Below are 20,119 nucleotides of genomic sequence, written 5' to 3'. Positions count from 1 at the left end.
TTTGTGTAGTAACTATGTCTGCCTTCGATTATATGTGTAGTTAAAGTTTTATGGCTCCTTTTCATTTCCATTCACCTCCCAAAGCCTTCATTATGAGTACACTTCTTCACTGCTATTTTCATTTATTAGTCTGTTCATTTTGGTAAGTAAGCACTAACAGTTAAAAGGATACAGAAAAACATAATGAAAGAAACTTAAAAGTATTTTTAGGAAAAAGAATTGTTTTCACTGGTTCTTATATTTCTGGAGTATTAAACTTAAGTAGAGCTAAAAGAAATCTTTATAGTTTTATTCCCATTTTATTTCCCTGCCTGAATAAGAACATTTCAATTTTTTTCTCTTGATTCTTTACTCTCAAATATTTAGCTTTTTAGAAAAAACAAACGAGCATTTGAAATAATTAGGTTTTGACACATAGAATCCAATCCAACATAAATGAATTGGAAATAAAGCTCTCCAAAAACTGCAGCCAATATTTGGTTAATAGGGCACCATTTCCCACTCAAGACTATCAGCTAAATAACTAAGATTCTTATAGACAAGAAAATAACAAATTCTAACTGTGTGTGTGTGTGTTTATGTATATATATATATATATATATATATATATATATATTTGTTTTTGTTTTTGTTTTTGTTTTTTTAATGAAGTCAGAGAAAAAGACTGAGTCATTGGACCAGTATATGACTGAATCAATTTGGGACAAAGGATAGTGGTTAAGATCCTGGGCTCTGAGCCAGATCCCTGGGTTCAAATCCCAGCTTCTCCACTTAAAAGTTGTCTGACCTCTTAACCTCTCCATATTCTGGTTTTCTAAACTGTAATATGACAAAATAATACCCCTTGTAGAATTGTTGGAAAGACTCAATGAGATAATATAAGTAAAGACATTAATAACAGAGCCTGGCACATAGTTAGAGCTTATCAGGTAATATTGCATTTGACCATATTTTGTAGAATAAACTAATGACTGTTGCTTTTCCCATGTGTGACCAGTTAAAACATTTTAATAGTAATTCTTTCCCACTGCATTAATGCAAAAAATAACTGTGACCAAGAATGCCTAAAATTTTTATTTATTGTGGACATTTAAGTCAACTTAGTAGCATGCTTCCAAAAAAACAAAAAAAAAAACAAATGGAGAGTATCTCTAGGCACACAGATTGTATATTTTGTGAACTTATATTCTAATTTAATCACCTCATCTAGTTACTGATTATGAAAAGAATATGAGTGTGTGTGTGTGTGTGTGTGTGTGTGTGTGTGTGTGTGTTCTGCTTGTTTAAATACTTGGTAAGAAAATAAATAGAAAATTCCAAAAAGTACATATTTTAAAAATCACAGTATTGAAGTGATGTTTCTAGGAAGAAATCCTGTTTTCAACCATCACTAGTTCTACTAAGAGTTACCTTACATGGTTGTATTTCCTAGTCATGAAATGTTTACAGCAATGTGCTTGCTGTATCCGTGACACTGATTTAAGAACACATTTTGATCATTACTATCTCTTGCTGTTTGCCTGCAGTAAGCTCTCACATAATTAGGGCTGAATACACTGCACTTTTAAAATTAAACCAAGCCTCTGGGAAAGAATCATGGAAATAGATGGTTAAAGGACACCCAGGCAATTAACAAGCATGATCAAGTTAAAAATTGAAGATAGAAAAGTAGGTTAAGAGCTTTTCTCTCTCTTTTCAACATGATTTGTTGATACAGAAGGAATATGAATTAGCTTCATTTTACATGGGAAAGAGATACAGTATATAGAGGCAGTCCATATTTCAGTCAACAAGCAAATTTCTTTGCTATTTTCCAACAGATTTTTTCTTTCTTTAAGCACATAGTTCTGAAATAATTCTCAACTTGACTGACTTTTAAAACAAGGCTGAAAATATTTTTTTTTTTTTGCTTTCTGGAATCACAACAGTATATCAGTAGACTAATAAATATTTAAATATTAAAATTCTGAGATAATTTTACCCAGCACTTTTTTTAAAACAAAATTACATGCAAAAGTATTATTTGTGATTGTTTAAAAAAATCTGAGAAATGGTTAAAATATATATATAAAATTTCATTGATGATTAAATATTATAGAATTAATGAATCGTGATTTTCTCCAGTGGCATATCATTTTCTACAATTTCCCTATTGGCATTCTTTCCCTCCTTTTCCTTATGTACCTGTCTTCTTTACTAGACAAAAAGCCACTGAAAGGCTATAACTTGGTTTGGGTTTTTTTTTGTCTCTAAAGCACCTTATAGTCCCTGAAAACACTCAGCACTCAATAAATATTACTGGGTGAGTAAATTAATGTGTACAATCCCATCTTTTAAATAAGCTGCTATTATTTCTTTATTTATACTTATATGTTAATCATTAACAGGAATACAAAAAGAAAGTGAAAAAGGAATTTGATATTTGTTAAATATTGGCTATATGTCAGACACCTTTCACATATTATTTTATTGTCACAACATTCTTAAGGGGAAAGATATTTTCTCAGTTTTTACAGATTAGCATTATAGAGCTTAAACATCTCCTGAAATCCAGTTAAAAGTGAAGGTTCTGACTTTTCTAAGATTATGTCTGGTTGATTTCCCCACCCTAAAGTTGCATAACATTCCTTTGCCTTAGCATTATTAGGGTTTTATTGCAAATACAGATCAAATTTGTGAGTAATGGAGATAAATAGTAATATTGTACTTCTTTTTCATCGTAGCCTATACTTTCTTATTTAAGATTAAGGCCTCTTCCCTTTTTTTCTCTTACTTTATATGGTAAAATAATGCAAATACAGAAATCCACAGAAAGAAGTGGTTTATTATGTCAAACACTCCTGAAAGAACTACCCAGTCAAGAAATAGAACTGTGCCACCCACCCAAGGAGCCTGTCCATGTGCATAGACCCAATCACCGTCCCCTCCCACCCAAAAAATAACAGCTATGCTAACTTTCATAGTAGTTGATTTGTTGAATTTCATTACAGTTTCATCACAATTGTGCATCCCTAGATTGTAGAGTCTGGTCTGCCCCAAACCTCCATATTCAATTTCTGTTGAGTGTCTCAACCTACAAATTCCCCTCCATCCCATTATTTTCCTTACTGTTTGCATGTTGAAGGGCGTGGGTGGTAGGCCCATCAGTTTTCTAAATCTGGATTTTGCTGATTACATGCTCAAGGGGCAAGTTCAGCATGTTCTTCCATCCTTTGTATAATATTTCCTGCAGTTTGTTACCTGGAACCAGACGCATGATTAGACTCACATTCCAACCCCTTGGCAAAACTATAAGCGATTTGTGTTCTTTTAACCTGAAAGATGCAACATTTGTTTTGCCCTTTTTTGTTACTAGTGGCCATTTGATGCTCAACATCTAGATGCATTAATTGAACGGGGGAGGTAAAATCATGATTTTCTAACTATATCATTATCTTTTCATGTATTAGCTTAATAATGTTATCAGGACACTCCTCTTCCTCTACTATTTGGTTACACATTGGTTCAGATAATATAGGAGAAGCAGGACAAATACTGGATTCTTTCCTTTTATTTACCAAGGTTTCAAGGAAATGAACCGGGTCCTTTTGAGTTTTAGTGAATAACCATTTTTATATCATTATGAACTCAAACTTAAGCATTTGATGAGTTTGAATTCATTGCAATGTTTATCCTTCTTGAAGCCCATCTTGGCTTTTTCAGTCTGGCTCCTCAGTCTTTTTTATATTAACTTGGTAGTCTTCGATAACTTCTTTACTATCTGGTAAGTCAAGTTTTTCTAGGCCCCTCACATACAGAGGGTGTGAAAAAAATGTATACACATTTTAAGAGATGTTATCTATGTATTACTGCTGTAGACCTGGGACCAGCCATTTTTCTTCAAATTACTGCAGGCCTCTTGCTATTGAGGTGTGTGAATCCCATGTCAATTTCAGCTGCTCTTCCCAAATACCTGTTGGTTATGTGGGCGGTCCATCTGTTCTCAGATGACCTTGCTTCCTATACTTCCTTCCTTCAAACTACATGGAGGTTCAAAACCACAGGTCTTGTAGTTTTTATAGGTTTGTCCCACCTGCTAGATTCATGGAAATAATTTTATTGTAAAAGTTGTACAGGTATTTTTGGTTTTGCTATTTATTCACTCTGTTTTTCCAGTGCAAAAATTAAGCTACCACTATCTTCTCAGACTCCAGTCCCCTTTTCTTTCAAAATTTATGTCAACTTCAATTTTCTTGTATCAAGATCTATATCTTTTCCATTAACTTAATACAAGGACCAATTTGATAATAGTGTTTACTCAGAAAAGCTTTTGGTTGGATTTTTTTTTTAAGTTTGGTGAACACAATAAAAGTACCTATTCAACACATAATTAATAAATAAAAATTAATTCCCTTTCAAAACACTGACTCAGTATTTTATAAATTATACCTCTATGAGTTTACCTGCCAAATATAAAAAAAAAAATTATATCTGTAAGAAAGTAATGTCATTCCTTCTTAAATGTCATTGCCCAAAGAGATATACTTTCAACTCTATTTTGAAGATAGCACTGATTCCAAAGGCAATGACATTTAAATAGCTTTTATAGGATTGTAAACAAGAGCCATCCCAAGATACCCACAATATGTAATCCCAAATTATTTTAAAAACTCCATTAAAAACAAGAATTATAAACAGAATTAATACAAGTATGTATGCATATTATTTTAAATGTCTTCAAATCTTATTTTTAAATACATGTTTCTATGTATTAGATTAGATTAGATTAGGCTATCTACACTAAATTAAAATATTCAGTTTTTTGTAGGAAATACAGGGGAAAAGACCATCTGGTTGTTGGAAATTGTGTATAAAAACCAAGATGAAGCATAATGTTATCATCATTTCTTCATTCATTTATATTATTGAGTGCCTATTTTGTGCCATGCACATGTCTAGCCCTTGGACTACAGTGATTAAAAGAAAAAAAAACACCTCACCCTAAGTGAAGTTTACATTATAGATGAGGGGAGATAAGAAAATTAGAAAAATAAAACATTTAGTATAGTCCATTGTGATAAGTTCTATGGAGAAAAGGAAGGGTAGAGATAAGAGGACTAACTGATAACCAAGGATTTTACTCAGGTTTCGTGGGTTTGTAATTTTCTTTTATTATGAAAAATGTTATAGGGATCATTCTGTATCCATGTATTTGTAAACATATCATTTTTTTGTAAGATAATTTATTACCCGATACATTTTCAAGAACTTTCTATATAGGGTCAAAGTGACCTTTAGGAAGTTTGCAATACTCTCTTTGGAGTGATATATTGGAAAGCTCTCCCCCGGACTGATATTATTAAGTAATTCACTAATATTTTTCTAGGAACACTGATTTCAGTTATATTTACCTTTTATAAATTGACACCTGTTTGGATTTAATTTTTTGCAAACTCTAAGAATAGATTTTACTCAATTATTTCAGTTAAATAATACTATTTATTATTATAAACTTGTTTTATATTGATTTGAAATTTTTAAATTTCAAATTTGGGTATATAGTTTTTGTTTTTGGTTTTTGTAGTCAGTGATTTTGTTTCTATTATATATCCTCAACCATAGTTGCTAACATGTAGGAAAGATACTGATATATTTTAGTATATTTATCTTATAATAAGTTACCTTACTGAACTTTTCAGTTAATGTTATAATTTCTCAGGTGCTTCATTCAGCTTTTTAGGCAGGTAAACATCATCTGCAAAAAATAATTTAGCTTCCTCTCATCCCAGATTACTTCTCGCTATAATTTTGTGCTTTATTGCATTGACTGACCCACTCATAACAAACCTCTACTCAATCCCTGCTGACCAGGTGTCTAGGCTCAAGACTCAACTGCTTGGTTGACATGGATCGCTCCCCCTCTCCAGGTGAGTCTTTGTAGCGACAGCTGTTAATTTTTAAATGGCTTACCCAAGCAAAACTCTGTCTCCCTGTATCTTCCATACGTTGTTTTTAGTATCATATTTTTATGTAAATATATTAGATAGCTCAGAAATTCTTAATTTGGGGTCCAAAAATAAATGTGCTTGTAGGGAACCACAAAGCTTTTGAAATCACAGACAAAATTCCGTGAGTAGGTGCACTTTACTAGGGTAAAGGGTACACAGACTTCATTTGATTCTTAAAGTAGTTCATCAGCCTGGAAGGCTAAGCCAACGCAAATGGATGGTCATGAATGATTAATATAATCAATAGTTACAGCTAATAGAATTCTGGGGTTATTTATATTATTTAATACATATACAGAAATAACGAGGTGCTTTTAATATATTTCTGCTGTTTTATATACATATATCTTAAAAATCTAAATCCCCGAGACAACATCTGTCTCTAATCTTCATCATAATTTATTTACATGATTATTCAAGGCAAATACCAAACATTCTGCTCCGAACAAAGACTCTTTTTAAAAATAATTATTTAAACAATGAATGACTCTCCTACAGAAAAAAAATAATACTCAGTCTCCCTACTAGCAGTACTCATATAACTTTCAATATTCATTTTCTCAGCCTCTACTCAAGTCAAATAGCTATAATTGTGTAATTTTTAATAAGGTATATTGTCTTTTAAAAAAAGGCTAACATTCTGCAAGGGCAGTATGTTAAGTGATATCTGCTCTAAAATGCTGTAAAAAAGATTTTAAAGTCATCATTTAAAGTTTGCAACATTTCTAACTAATTATCTTTCATTACTATTAAATTTGACATAAAAAAGAAAATGGAAGAATTGAGCAAGTTATGAGTCATCTTATTTGGTTCATATATAACATTTCACTGATTTGAAATAAGATCCCAAATGGTCCAGCTATGCTGTTTTCTGATGTAAATAAAGATTAACAGAAATGAGTACATGCAACTCAATGCCATTAAAATTTTCCTTAAAAGCTATTTCTAAATGTTTAATACTGTAGCTTAGAAGATACTGACTTAGAAGATAAAACTGGTATATCTGGAAAATTTTGCAGATGGAGTATGTATTAGAAGTTTTCAGTGCTAATGGCCTTATGAGTGCTATTTCACCTAGCACACATAGAAATCGCCATTGCACATCAGGGGCTTCTGTGGCTCGGACTTCCATGAAGATCAAAAAAAAACAAAAAACACAGAACAGCCTATCACTTACATGGCCTTCACAAACACATGTGCTTAAGAAGCTCTGAAAATTGTCAAGTGTGTACGTGGAGAGTATTTGCCTTTCTCAAAGAGTTCACACTCCCTAATTCTGTTTCAAAATGACTTTCATAATAATAGGTAACACACAGCATTGAGTACAGAGAATAATTTCTAAGTACTACATATCCAGACCCTATGTATTTACAATATAAATATAAAATATGTATCTTCCCAGAAATCTGACACTCTTTTATGGAGGAAACTGAAGAAATAGTTTCAAAAAGTTTGGAAACTGAGGCCAAGTTACTAAAGTGGCAGAGTGGGGATTCTAACCCATACGCCCTGGCTCCAGGGCCTGTGTTCTAGCAAAACTATATGTTACCGCAACATGTATCTATAGTCTTTTTTGTAAAAGTAAAATCGTATTAAAGGATTGGAAAGATATGTAAGCCCTGCCCCATTCCTTTCACTCTTATTTCCCTAATGCACAGACCCGAAATGTTTCTTTTCACATTTAATTCATATTTCAAAAAGTTGATAAATCAACTTTAAACCCCACTAATTTCCAATTATGGCAGATGAGGATTTAGCTTTCTCACAACACCCAATCTTCATTTACCTTTGTCTTTCCCTCCCAGAATAACTGGGCCAACAGCTTTACATAAACCAGTAAACTTCATTTACATTATTATGACCAGGTAAGTGTTATTCACTGCTGAGCTAAGCAAAGCAATGCACTGTTTTCCCCTCTTTTTATAGACTTTCACATAATTCTGGAATTGATAAAGGTTTCTTGTTTATTTGCTTGTATTCAATGTACTCTATAGGTATTTGTATGACAAAGATATTTTATTCCAAATGATCTCTGGAACATCTATTAAATTACTTTTCAAATGTTAATATTCACCTTCCCCGCCAAACCACCACCCCCGGAAAGCCTTTATCCAGAGCCCTCTGCTGTCCAGCTCCTGTCTGGATTGGTTTCCTTCAAAGCCAGCTACTCTGGAGTACTCCTGGGATTTTCTTTCAAGGTTCCTCTGTGTTAGATCCCGTATCATTTATTCTATGTTTTCATGTTATTTGATGTAATTCTTTGTTTTGCTGGAGCACATCATCCAGTAACTTTCTAAGAAAAAATACATGGGCACTTAAGATCAGAATTCTGAACTTCTTTATTTCATCTTCATATAATGAACAGCAGGGTATTAATTCTTTTAGAAATCACTTTCTCTCAGAATTTTGTAGACTTTGTTATACTGCATTTAGCTTAGAGTACTTTTCCTACTTCTTGATATGTAACTTTGGAAAGTTTTTGTATTTTTTTCTGATTCAGTGGACTCCTGAATCTTCTGTGTGATGACCTTTGGTGGGGTCTTTTACGTTCACAGTGCTGAGCGCTCTGAGCTTCTCAGAAAAACCATTTCACTCCTTGCTATCTGGAAAATATTGTTTAAAATGTCTCTGTTAATTCCATATGTCCATTTTCACACTTTTTCTCTCATTCTGGAACTCCTTTTATAGATTGTGACCTTTTATAGATTGAGACATCCTTTATTTGACTTATATTTTCTGTACTCTTTTTTTCCCTAATTCTGAAAGATTCCTTAGACTTTACGTGCCGACTTATTACATCCAAGTGCTCGTTTTTATTCTCTGGGTGCTCTTTTCATAGCATATTATTCTCATTATACAGATAAAATATCTCCCTGAAGATATCACTTATAGAGTATTTTTAATAATACAATTTCTCCTTATCCCAAATGCCTGTCTGTTCTCTGGATTTTCTTTTGCTGTTTGATTAGGATTTCTCTGTATGATGGAGACTTTTCTCAAAATTTGCATAATCTTTTGCTTTAAGATCATATTAGACAATGGAATGCTGAAATATAATTACAGTTTCTACGTATATGTGTGAGGCTTTTTGCAAAGTCATTAGGTAATAAATAAGAATTTTTACTGGAAGACTTTGAAATGTCTCCCACTGGATGTATTTTTCTCTAGTTTTCTGCCTGGGTAGAATTGACCTGACTCAAAGCATTCTAATGTTACAACTGAGAGTTCTGCATTCACTAAGACCTTTATTTAAGCCTCCTGGTTTCAGCCTAGCTTTCCTGGAAACTACTTCTTAACTAGAATCTTCATGTCCTGAATACTTCTGGGGTTCAATGGTGCAGAATTTGGAAAGCAGAATAATTTCTCCATTAGCTTTCTATTTTTACAAAATGTTTCTGAGATCTCTTGTTCTCTGCTTTCTCTCTTCTATTTGTCTGCAGATCTGCGTTTTTTCATATTATTTTGAAATGATTTCAAGAGGGAGAAAGAATAAATGATTAGGTTTATTCCACCATGATTTTCTACTTATACCAACAGCCTTATTTGATCTTAGGTAAAAGAGCTGGAGTGTCAGAATTAAGATTCAGAAGGGCTGAATTCCTGGCCCAGTTCTTACATTCTATCTATGTCACTGTGTTCATGCAGCTTCACCTCCTTGCTATTTCATTTAGTCATCTGTATATTGGGCAGGGAACTCTAATAATTGGGACATGTACTTGCAGGTGACAGTGGGGAGGGCATGCCAGGTATTATTACAAGGGGAAAAAAGCTTTCTTTACCTGGATTTATTAATACTAAGATTAAATGTGTGCACTCCCTGGTTGGAGATGAATTCTTTGTCCTTTAATTCAATAATATTTATTAAAAGTCTGTTATGTTGACCCAGCACTTTCACTTCTAAAATGAAAATATATCTCTGCACACACAACAAAAATGTACAAGAATGTTCATATGAACAGCATTCATAATGGCCAAAAGGGAAAAAACAATCCAGATTTCCGTCAACTGATGAATGAATATATAAAAGCTGATATAACTATACAATTGAATAGTATTCAGAAAAGGAAAAAAAAAGGAATAGAGTATGGAATCATGTCACAACATGGATGAAACTTGAAAACATTATGCTAAGTGAAAGAAGTCAATAACAAAAAAAACTACATATTGTGTGATTCCACTAATATGAAATGTCTAGAATTAGAAAAAAAAAACAACTTATAGAGACAGAAAGTAGATTAATGGTTGCTGAGAGCTCTGGGGACAGGAGTAGAGGAAGACAGAAATAAGTGCTAATGGATATGGGGTTCCTTCTTGGAGTGATACAGTTTTCTAAAATTGATTGTGGTAATGGTTCTGCACCTCTTTCAACATACTAGAAAACATTCAATTACATATCTTTAAGTGAATAAGTTGTATGGTATATGACTTATATCCCAAAAAATCTGTTAGAAAATAAAGCATCTAATGAAAAGATTCACTAAGTTGGGGGGGAAAAAGCATCTAAGAAAGCTGAGCAGGAAAAAAGTCTACTATGTACATTTCTATGGCATTAGAAATATAAAATTGAATGATGCTGAGAAGGTCGCGGAGGTTAAATTCTAGTGGAAGGACAAACATACAACATCATTATAAATTCTGATGAAACAAGAGGCCCAGATAGTAAATGAAATAGAGGGGAAGGTGTTGAGGGTGGTCACAATGATTAAACCAAAAATCAAATGATAAGGAGAAACTAGCTATGATGCAGAATGATGAAGTGAAAATAGGATTTCAGGCAGTGGGGTTAAACCTCACAAAGTGTCTTTGGCAGGAGAGAACTCAGCTTGTTCTAGGAGCTGAAAATGTAGCCAGGTGGCTGGAAACCAGTGAGGGAGGGAGTGGTGTGTAATGGAGTTGCACAGATAGTTGAAATGATGCAAGATCTTGGAGGTCATGGAAGGTCAGTCAAACGTATTCTAAAACTAATGGGAAAACTCTAAAGGGTAGTAAGCAGAATGTTAACATTATTTGCCTTTTATGATCACTCTTGCCACTCTATGATGAATAAATGGAGGACAATTTTGACTTTTTGTCCTAAAACTGCCTATGCATATATAAACAGGAGAATCAACATTGGTGAACCAACATTACAAGTATAGTTTTAAGAAGTGCTCAACTGGTGGCAGTATTAACTGATAAAACCCATATGTACAAATCTCTAAAATGTTCATAGGCAGTAATTCCATTCCCTGAATTCTGCCCCCAACATAATGAAGAGCAATGCACAAAGATGTCTGCTGCAGCACTATTTATAATACTGAAATATTGGAAATGAACATGAATATACAAAATTTGTAAATAGCTGCTAACTTTGTGTGTCTAATTAGACTTACTTTTTTAGCTAATGTCTTGGAAATAAAACCACTTCTATGAAAATAAGATTGTCAAATTGTAAGTCCTAGACATGTGTAATTTTGCTACTTTGCTTTAAATGAATGGCCAGCTATTAAGTGAAACAGTTGAAGAATATTATAGGGAAATTTCCTAATAAACTTGAAAACGGTCATGAAATCAAAGTTTAGTAAAATTTGTCTGATAAATTCTTAACTCAAAAGTGATCAACATCAACCTATATGTTTATGTGCACATATTCATATATAGATGTCCCATGATAAGTTTATGTTACATATTCATAACAGAGAGCGAGACAGCATACAGTGAGTGAGTGAGTGATAGAACGCGCGCGCGCACGAGAGAGAGAGAGAGAGAGAGAGAGAGAGAGAGAGAGAGAGAGAGAGAGAGGAAGAGAGAGAGAGAGAGATAGAGAGAAAGGTTTATTTTGCGAAAACAGAAAATTCCAGGATGCAGCAGGGAGCATCACCATTTTCTCCTGAATGCTTTTCTGGAAAAATAATGGTATAAGTTGTATATCAAGATGGCTTCACAAAGAAAATTATTTTTAGAAGTACTTAATGTAAGCTAAAATAGTCTTTTTCCTAGTGCATGCAGATTTTTTTCTTCATTACCACTACTTCTGCTGCTAAAATACATGTCACCTAATTCATAGTTTGCTACTTCATTACACAAAATGATAAAACGAAAATTTGTCACAGACCGGCCATAATTTGTATTGTAGTTGTTACAAAGAAGTCCTCATCCTAAGCCCCATTTTTTTTGTCTACTAATGTGAACTATCTGCTAAAAACAAGAATTACTCTCAGAATGGCAAGATATATTTTGCTTGCCTTGCACTCACTTTGGAATTGCTTTTTGGTGTTGGTAATGTTTGGGTTTCTGATTTTTGATTAAGCAGGTATAGTTGAATTAGGTTTTGTTAAATGAACCTATGATAATAAGTAGTATATCATTCCAAAGCATTTAAAATTAATTAATCGATATTCAAGTCCATAAATACAAGTCTACACAATGAAATGTGAATTGGTAAAAGTGCATCTGCCGAATGACTTTCAAGTTATACCAAGCCACCAAAAGTAGGTTTAAAGGGAAAGTCACTCAGAGAAAAGCAAGAAAAACATCTTGCAATAGATTAATAGCATATCACTAGAATATCATCAATGCTCTTAAATAGTGAAACATTTAATAAGACAAAGTTTCATAACTTATATGTATAGTAAGAAAAAGTAACTGAAAAAATTCATACCTCCAACTCCTTCCAATGATTTCACTTTAGTTGAGCCTAACAGTTGCTAAAGTCATGAAGAAAAACTCAACTGAATTTATAAGATACAAAAAGATTCACCTAACAGAGAAAAAATAAATTCTCATGGTTAATTTTGGCTGTGGTGACATGGAAAGCAAAGAAAAGGAGCATTGCTGGGATAACACAGAGCACACTAAGCACAAAGATAACATAACAGTAGGCTAATTAGTCCTTAAGCCCCAGAGGGTTGAATTGTTTCCTTGGGAGAAGCTCCCGGAAACAAAAACGTCTCTCTCTGACTAACTGTGTAATGTGGGTGAAGCGCTCTTCACTAATGAACACATTGGTGACCTCTGACCTCCGTGCAGTTATGTATGCCACCAGGCAGAGATGGAAGCCCAGAAAGTCACTTCTTCAGGAAGTGAGTCCAGGTCTCTAGGGTTCTTGTGTACCTTATGACACAATAAGCTTTTCACACAGTTATTCAGACTAATGGATGAAGAGCAGTGGAAGAAATAACAAGTCAAGATAGAACGTTTCTTCCTTTACCAAACAGGTAAGATGTTGGCAGGCAATATATATATATATGGAATCGAAGCATTATTTTTAAAAGAGCCCTTATGTCAGGGTGATCCAACAAAATAATATCAGAATCCCCAAAATGGCAAATAGTCTGGTGATAAATTCTTCTAAGGTAAATTACTCACATAATATAAACCATCCACAAAGTACTCTAAATATTCTTTCAATCCATTTGAATGTTTGTATCATAACGACAGATTGGCTGTGAAAGCACAGTATTTGGCCAGTGTCACTTTTTTTATTAAATAATTTAAGCTAAACAAATATAGAATCACTGTTAGTAATCTCAAACAAAAATCATATTTAACCTCCAAATGAAATATTTGTTTGTGTATGTGTTGTTCACATGAAACTCAGTAAGACTGAGACCATATCATCACTCCGCAGCATAATTTTCTTTTTTAAGCAACTGTATTTTCCCTAGTTTGGGTGCTCAGAGACCATGGTATAAACAAAACCTTAAGATTTTTTTAACTAAACTCTCTAGGTCCCACCCAGTTTTTCTAACAGTATTGACAGTATTTGACTCTCTAGTCCCTGAAGGTTTCTAACATCATCCTTTCCTGAGAAAGAAGAGAAATACAGCATCTCTGCCCTACTTAGACCAGAGGTAGAGAAAACTACCTGCCAGGCAGGGCGGTAGCACTCTCAGGCCTCTGGGGTGAGAAGCGCCTAGCTAGCTCTCCAGGAGTCACTGTGGGCGCACAGCCCAGCTGTGCAGTGCAGCCTGAGGAAAGTGGGAAGGAACCTGCCATAGAAATCATCCTGAGCAGGGATACTAACTAGATCATTAGCCTCAGTGTTAATGTCCTGACATGCCTTGGAGAAGCAGGCTCCTGCTACAATCAGCAGTGTGGGGCTGACCACAGAACAGACTGGCCATGCAAAGGCTCGTGCAAGTATCAAGTTAAAAAACCCTTTGGGGATCCTTATCGCCAATATCTCTATCCCTGGAAATGTTTTCTTAGGTGTCACTTTCTCAGTAGCTAAATTACTGAACACAGTTTGGCATTGTAGGAAGCATAGCAAAACATCTCCCTTAAAATGCCTTCTTCAGGAAGGGACTTGAGGTGAACAGAACATCTGTACTGTGTTAAAGATTACTCACACATTGCTTTTCCTTCAGAAAAAAAAAAAAACTGTCAGAATTTGGTCTTTCTTTTTTTTGCTCTTACATTACATTTTTCTTATGTTAGTAGGTTTTGAGAAATCTTATATTGGTATTGAGATCATATAAAAATATTAATGAAATAATAAGATGCACATGTCTTCCATAAGCAAATAAATATATGATTACTTCCTTAGTGTGTTGTTTTAGAAATACTGTCAGTATGATTTTTAAATCTATTTTTTCAGATATCTCCCTGTTAGAAATCTAAATAATAATGTTTAATTTATGTCTGTCATTTTCTTTCTGCAATTATGCAATTATTCAAACATTCAAACTACTTCACCCTGGAATTTGTTTATAGTAGTTCACTATTTAATCATCTCTCATTTCTTTGAAATGCATGACAAAATTGAACCATCACCCGATTTTAATTTCTTCCTTTGTTTAGTAACATTTTTGTTTCCTTTACATCTATAAAGAGATATTTTGTCTCATAAGACTTACTTGGGAAAATGTGGAAAACCTCTAATTTTATGACTTTCATTAATTCATTTAAAATATTTTGGCACACTATTCCAATTCCTGAAAGGTGACCCTATGTTTTCATCCAGTAGGTGGTAAAAGTTTAATTATTAGATATATGATACCATTTTGAAAAGTGCGGTCTTATCACATTATTAAAAAATAAAAGTATTATATGTAATCACTTAATTGAGTGTGAGATTCAAGTTTAGCATTCCATTTGCAAAACTAAATATATTTCTAAAAAGACCATGCTTATTTTTGTTATTAATTCTGAAGACTGTTGTCTTATAAAGTTGTTTCATGAAAAAATTGTAATAAGTGTTGCAACATATTTCCATTGAGGTTTCAGAGAAAGTATTCTATACTTAATTTCAACCTTTAAAATTCTAATGAGCATGACAATATTATATATCTTAGAAGAAGGTCATTTATCAGTTTGTTTCTATAAGCATCTTCCAAGTGGAGGAAATATGATTATTTAGTAGATCCTTTTAACATTCAAAGTCAAACTCTTAATTTTCTATGGACTATATAAAGGTCAGTAGGTTTCATTAGTCTTCCTTTGGACTTTGCTATGTGATTTTGCAAATAAGAACCTTAAAATTATACACTTCCTAAAATTCATTCATTCTAGCATAAAAAATAGAGGCTACTGATTTCTGAGACAGTATATACATCTCAGAGAAGGTGAAGACAGTAACTCCACGGCTGTTTGTGGCAGGAGTATGGGTTTCCACAGTTAAAGTCATTCAGCACTGTGGACAGTTCCCATTAAAGCCTGGAATGGATGACAATTTCCCTTAGTTTCTAAACATAACTCAAAGTAATCTGCTTTTTATTACTATACTTGCTTGTCATTTAATAGAGGCCTATTAAAACTGCTTAGTTTGCACAAATACTCCTTTCGCTGATTCTTTTTCGAAAGAGTTCAGTTAAATAAATAAATAAACAAACAAACATAACTAATGCCACCCTGAGTTCCCAGTTGTTATTTTAAATGGAAAGCCCAACCTTATTCAGGAACTAGTATAACGCGGCTGCTGCGTGTGTGCACCTAACAAGGGGAATCTACTTAACGACCTTCATTTGATAATCTCTAAACATGCTTATAACCGAAGAAATACTTGAGCGACAAATAAGATCAGGAAACCCCTTAAGTCTCCGAAGCAGTTTCCCTGACAGCTGACAGCTCTCCTGCCCTTCTTCCCGAACTGGAAAACGGGAGAGATTTCTGAAACAGACTTGTAGTCAAGGTCAAGAAAGGGTGTCTCTCCGTTTCAGGAAGGGGGCTCTGGAAACGCTCCCTGTCTCTGTTTCAGGAACTCGACGCTTCCTGTCATGCTCTTGTCCAATCTGGCAGCGCCAGCTCCACCGAAATCTCAAGCCAGGGACTATCCACGCGCAAATTACCCTTCCTCAGCCTGCCAGCTACTATGCTGAAGAAATGCATTGAGGATACCCAGTGCCCGTAAACCGATGAAACACAGATTAACCCTCCCCAGGGATGAGGGCGGCTGGAACAGCTAGGACCTGTGAGTGACTGTCTCCGGTTGTCCTAACCTCTCCTCAACCCCAGGAGCGACTTTTTTTCCCTTTGGGGAGGGACCCACTTCTTGGGGGAGCAGCACGAGGAAGCGTGGCACCCCCAACACGACTTTTGGCTGCTTCCTTACACTCTCACCTCCAAAGTAAAAGTTTCCCTGGCACAATTTAGCATCCTCCTACCCAGGGGTCACAATGGCCTTCTTCTCCGATCTGTCCCCAAAGTTCACGGGGCAAAGGAGAAGAGCCTCCCCGGGCTTCCCGGGCCACAGGAACTCATCATTCAAGCCCCTTCTGGGTGGAAACTAGTTGAAGAAGAGTCAAGCCAGCTCAGCCCGAGTAGAAGATGCCAGCGGCGCCACCCCCGCCCGGCACCCCTCCCTCCAGGTCCCCGGGCGCCCCCTCCCAGAGCTGGGAAGCGTGTTAGAGGGCGCGCCGGGAGAGAAGGGTGGGGCGGCGACTGGGAGTCCTCACCTGAAATCACTGTACGGGTGGATAATCCAGAAGCCTGCAGTTTTAACCCTTTCCTGCTCCTTCTCCACCGCCTTCTGGCTCCCAAACATGCGGAGGGAGAATTTGTTGACCCCGGGCTGCAGCATGGAGGTGAACTGCCTCTGCATGAAACCGTACTGCCGCCGGGGCCCCTCGGCGTCCTCCAAGCCCCCGGCCGGCTCCTCGCCGCCGCCGCCGCCGCCGTCCACCTTGAAGCACACGGAGTTGCCGTGCTCCTTGGCCCCGGCCCCGCCGCCCCCCGGCGGGGTGCCCAGGCGCTTGTCGGCCACGACCGGCCCCGTGCCCGTCGCGGGCGCCTTGGCGGGGAAGACGCTGTGGCCATCGTCCCGACTGTTGGACGAGGAGTTGGGCTTGCCGCCTCCTTCCATGTCCGGAGGACGCGGCCGGCGACGGCGCGGGCTCCAGACTCGCCGGCCGCCCGGCGCCGGGGACACGGAGCTGAGCGACCCGGGGCCCGAGCCGGCTGCCCGCGAGCACGGCTGCCCGTCGCGGCGGCGGCGGCGGCGGCCGCGGCTGCTGCTTCCCGCCCGCGCCGCGCCTCGCTGCGCGCCTCGCTCCCGCCGCCGCCGCTGCCCTCAGTGGCTGCGCTCCTGGCTCCGCCGCGGCTGGTGCTGAGGCTGAGGCTGCTGGAGCGAGGCGAGGCTCCGCTCAGCCCCGGCGCGCCGGCACCGCCCCTCGGCTGCCCTCTGCTGGCCGGCAAGGGTCTCCGCCCGCCCGCCCGACGCACGCTGGCCCTCCACCCTTGCTCCACTTCTGCCCAGCTTGACATTGAACTAGGGAGTCCTGCAAGGCATTTATCTGTACAGGATGTGAGAGGCTCCGTGTCTATTTGTACGAAAGACGAGAGACACAGAGAGATAGAGCGAGACACTCTGAGCTGGTGGATGTATGTTCGTCCCAAAGAAACAAACATCCTGAAACTTATTGACACATTGTCATGTTGACCGCCTGTGTGAATGATGTTACAGACGGGGAAAGGGAGAGAGGAAGGCTGGCTCTGCATGCAGACAATGCACGTGTAAAGCTAGTAATACACAAGGAAGTCAGATTTGACAACGGACAATACATTTCTTGAGTAGAAGGGGAAGTTCAGTGTGCCTGAGGGTACTAAAAGGAGAGAAGCCCACAGCAAAAGCTCCCAGGTCTGGGTGACCCGGACTGATCAGCTGCTTGGAGCTTTGCTGATGAAGTTCTGCACCCAGAGACAACTGACCTCCTTACACTTATCCTTGTTTATTCTCTCAGAGCTCCTTAAGCAGGGGATAGGATTGCTTTCTTCCCAATGCCACTCGCTTCAGCATACATGCGACCAGGTCATCCTGCAGCCCAAACTAGAGAAAAATGTGTTAGGGGGACCTTGCCAGAACTGACCTATCTTTTAGATAAGTTATGTAATCAAGAAAATACCCTGAGCGGCATGCATGTTGGTCAGTATTCACCTACACCTCTCCAGGAAGCCAAGATGTCTTGGAATCAAGGTAGAATGTAATTACCATTTCAGATGGGGGGAATGTTCTCCAATTTACAGCGTGCTACTAATGCTGAGGAAAACATTCAGAGATTCCTTTTATTCCCTCAGTATCCCCCAAACCCACCGGATTAGCTAAAGGAAACAAGACGTGCTGCCAAACTCACCAGTCACTCAGCAGGGCAGCCCTGGGATCTGAAGAGCTAGCTTCAAGACTCCCAGATGCCCCAAAACATCTGTTCAAGATATAAGCATTGCCTTTCTGCTCACAGTTTCTTCAAAGGAAATCCAGCCCCACCAAGAGTCCCTGATCTCCTGGGTTCCTGTCAGCTATAGCCACATTTTGGGGGAAGAGGAGTGGGCACCTCTTCCTATGACAAGCTAGCAACCAATGGCCTACCATGAAAAAATGAGTGAGACCAATCAAGGGCTTTCCTGATAAATTGAACAATGATGAAGTCAATTAATAAAGGGAGAGCCAAGGATAAAAACAAAGGAAGACAACTGGATACCCCCATGAGGGGTTAGCAGAGGCTGTGGAAGGAAGCAGAAGAGAGAGAAAAAAGTATAAAGATGCAGAAATAAGAAGCCATTAGGCCTAAATGTGTTCTCATTCTGTAAGATTTTCTTTACCATTCCACTTACCATAGCCCATGCTAAATCTTTCAGTGAGCTCCGTCCTGACTCAGACACCATCTGTTTCCAACTAATCAAAAACCAGAACCCTAAGACATTAGGATAGGTGGCCAAATTTCAATGGTAAGAAATAGGGAAATATGAACGATGCAGTGCTCTGATCTAAGTAAGCACTTTGGAAATTCAGGAGATCAGAGGAAGATAGCAGGTGCCACGGGCAAAAGGAAGAAAAAGATTTGGATAAAACAAACATTGCCTGGAGCAGTTCTCCTTAAGAAAGGCCCAATTATTCAGTTGTCTTTATCAGACTGAAGATGTTCCCTACTTTCTCCCAGTCTGCCTGCTTCTCCAATACCTCTATTTTCAGTCATGAGTATGACAATGTATATTTTAACATAAATTTTAAATTTTATAATAATTTAAAAATATACCACCTAAAATGCTATGCTGCATTTAAGTCAGTTTCTCTTTTCTTGTAGCCAATCCTTCCATTTCTTCCATTTCAACTTAATCTTAACCATGACCAGGCAGTTATTTTAGTCAGAATTTTTCTGTTTCAGTGTCTATACTAAACATACAAACTGTGCCAAAAGAAAATGTACACATGTATAAGAAAGGAAAAAAAAAACTATTAAAATTGTAATAACATATACCGATGACAAAAGATGAATACAAGTCACATTTGACTTCTCAAATTACAAGAGGTGCTCAGAGTGGTTACCATCAGTGTCCAGACATTTCTGATTACGGCGAACTACTTCTTGAGCAACATTGACCATCTCTTAAAATGTATACATGTTCTTGGCACCCCCGCTATTTTAGAACTACTGAAAAATAAGTTTTCAAAATACAACAAAGAAATAGCTACATAGAGTCACAAGTCATTGGGTGCTCCAGGTACAACTTTCAGGTCATTTTTCACTCACTCAAATTCTAAAAAAATACACTATTTTTTAAATTTTTGAAAAGGATTATATTATATTTATTTATTAAAGTAGTCAGCAATAAAAAAGTTGAGTTTCTTCACTTTACTTTTAGATTACTGATTTAAAGTCATTTAGAAAATGAACTTAAATGAAAAACTTCCTTAGAAAAAAAAAGAGAGAACTTGCAAG

The 20,119-nt window shown here is 37.0% G+C and overlaps 1 protein-coding gene across 2 annotated transcripts in view; it reads right to left on the bottom strand.

Moving 5' to 3' along the window:
- The window catches only part of HCN1 (hyperpolarization activated cyclic nucleotide gated potassium channel 1), a 348,705-nt gene extending 331,303 nt beyond the window's left edge, over nt 1–17,402 (bottom strand). For both annotated transcript variants that reach the window (XM_081054014.1, XM_081054015.1), the window contains exon 1: nt 16,862–17,402. In XM_081054014.1, coding sequence (XP_080910140.1) covers nt 16,862–17,268 — 407 coding nt within the window. In that variant the 5' untranslated portion in view covers nt 17,269–17,402. The remainder of the gene's footprint in view (nt 1–16,861) is intronic.
- Between the last annotated feature and the right edge of the window lie 2,717 nt (nt 17,403–20,119).

This window comes from Rhinolophus hipposideros (genome assembly GCF_964194185.1).
Source record: "Rhinolophus hipposideros genome assembly, chromosome: 7".
NCBI lineage: Eukaryota > Metazoa > Chordata > Mammalia > Chiroptera > Rhinolophidae > Rhinolophus > Rhinolophus hipposideros.
The sequence above is the reverse complement of the archived record's forward strand: the minus strand, read 5'-3'. Positions and strand labels throughout refer to the sequence as shown.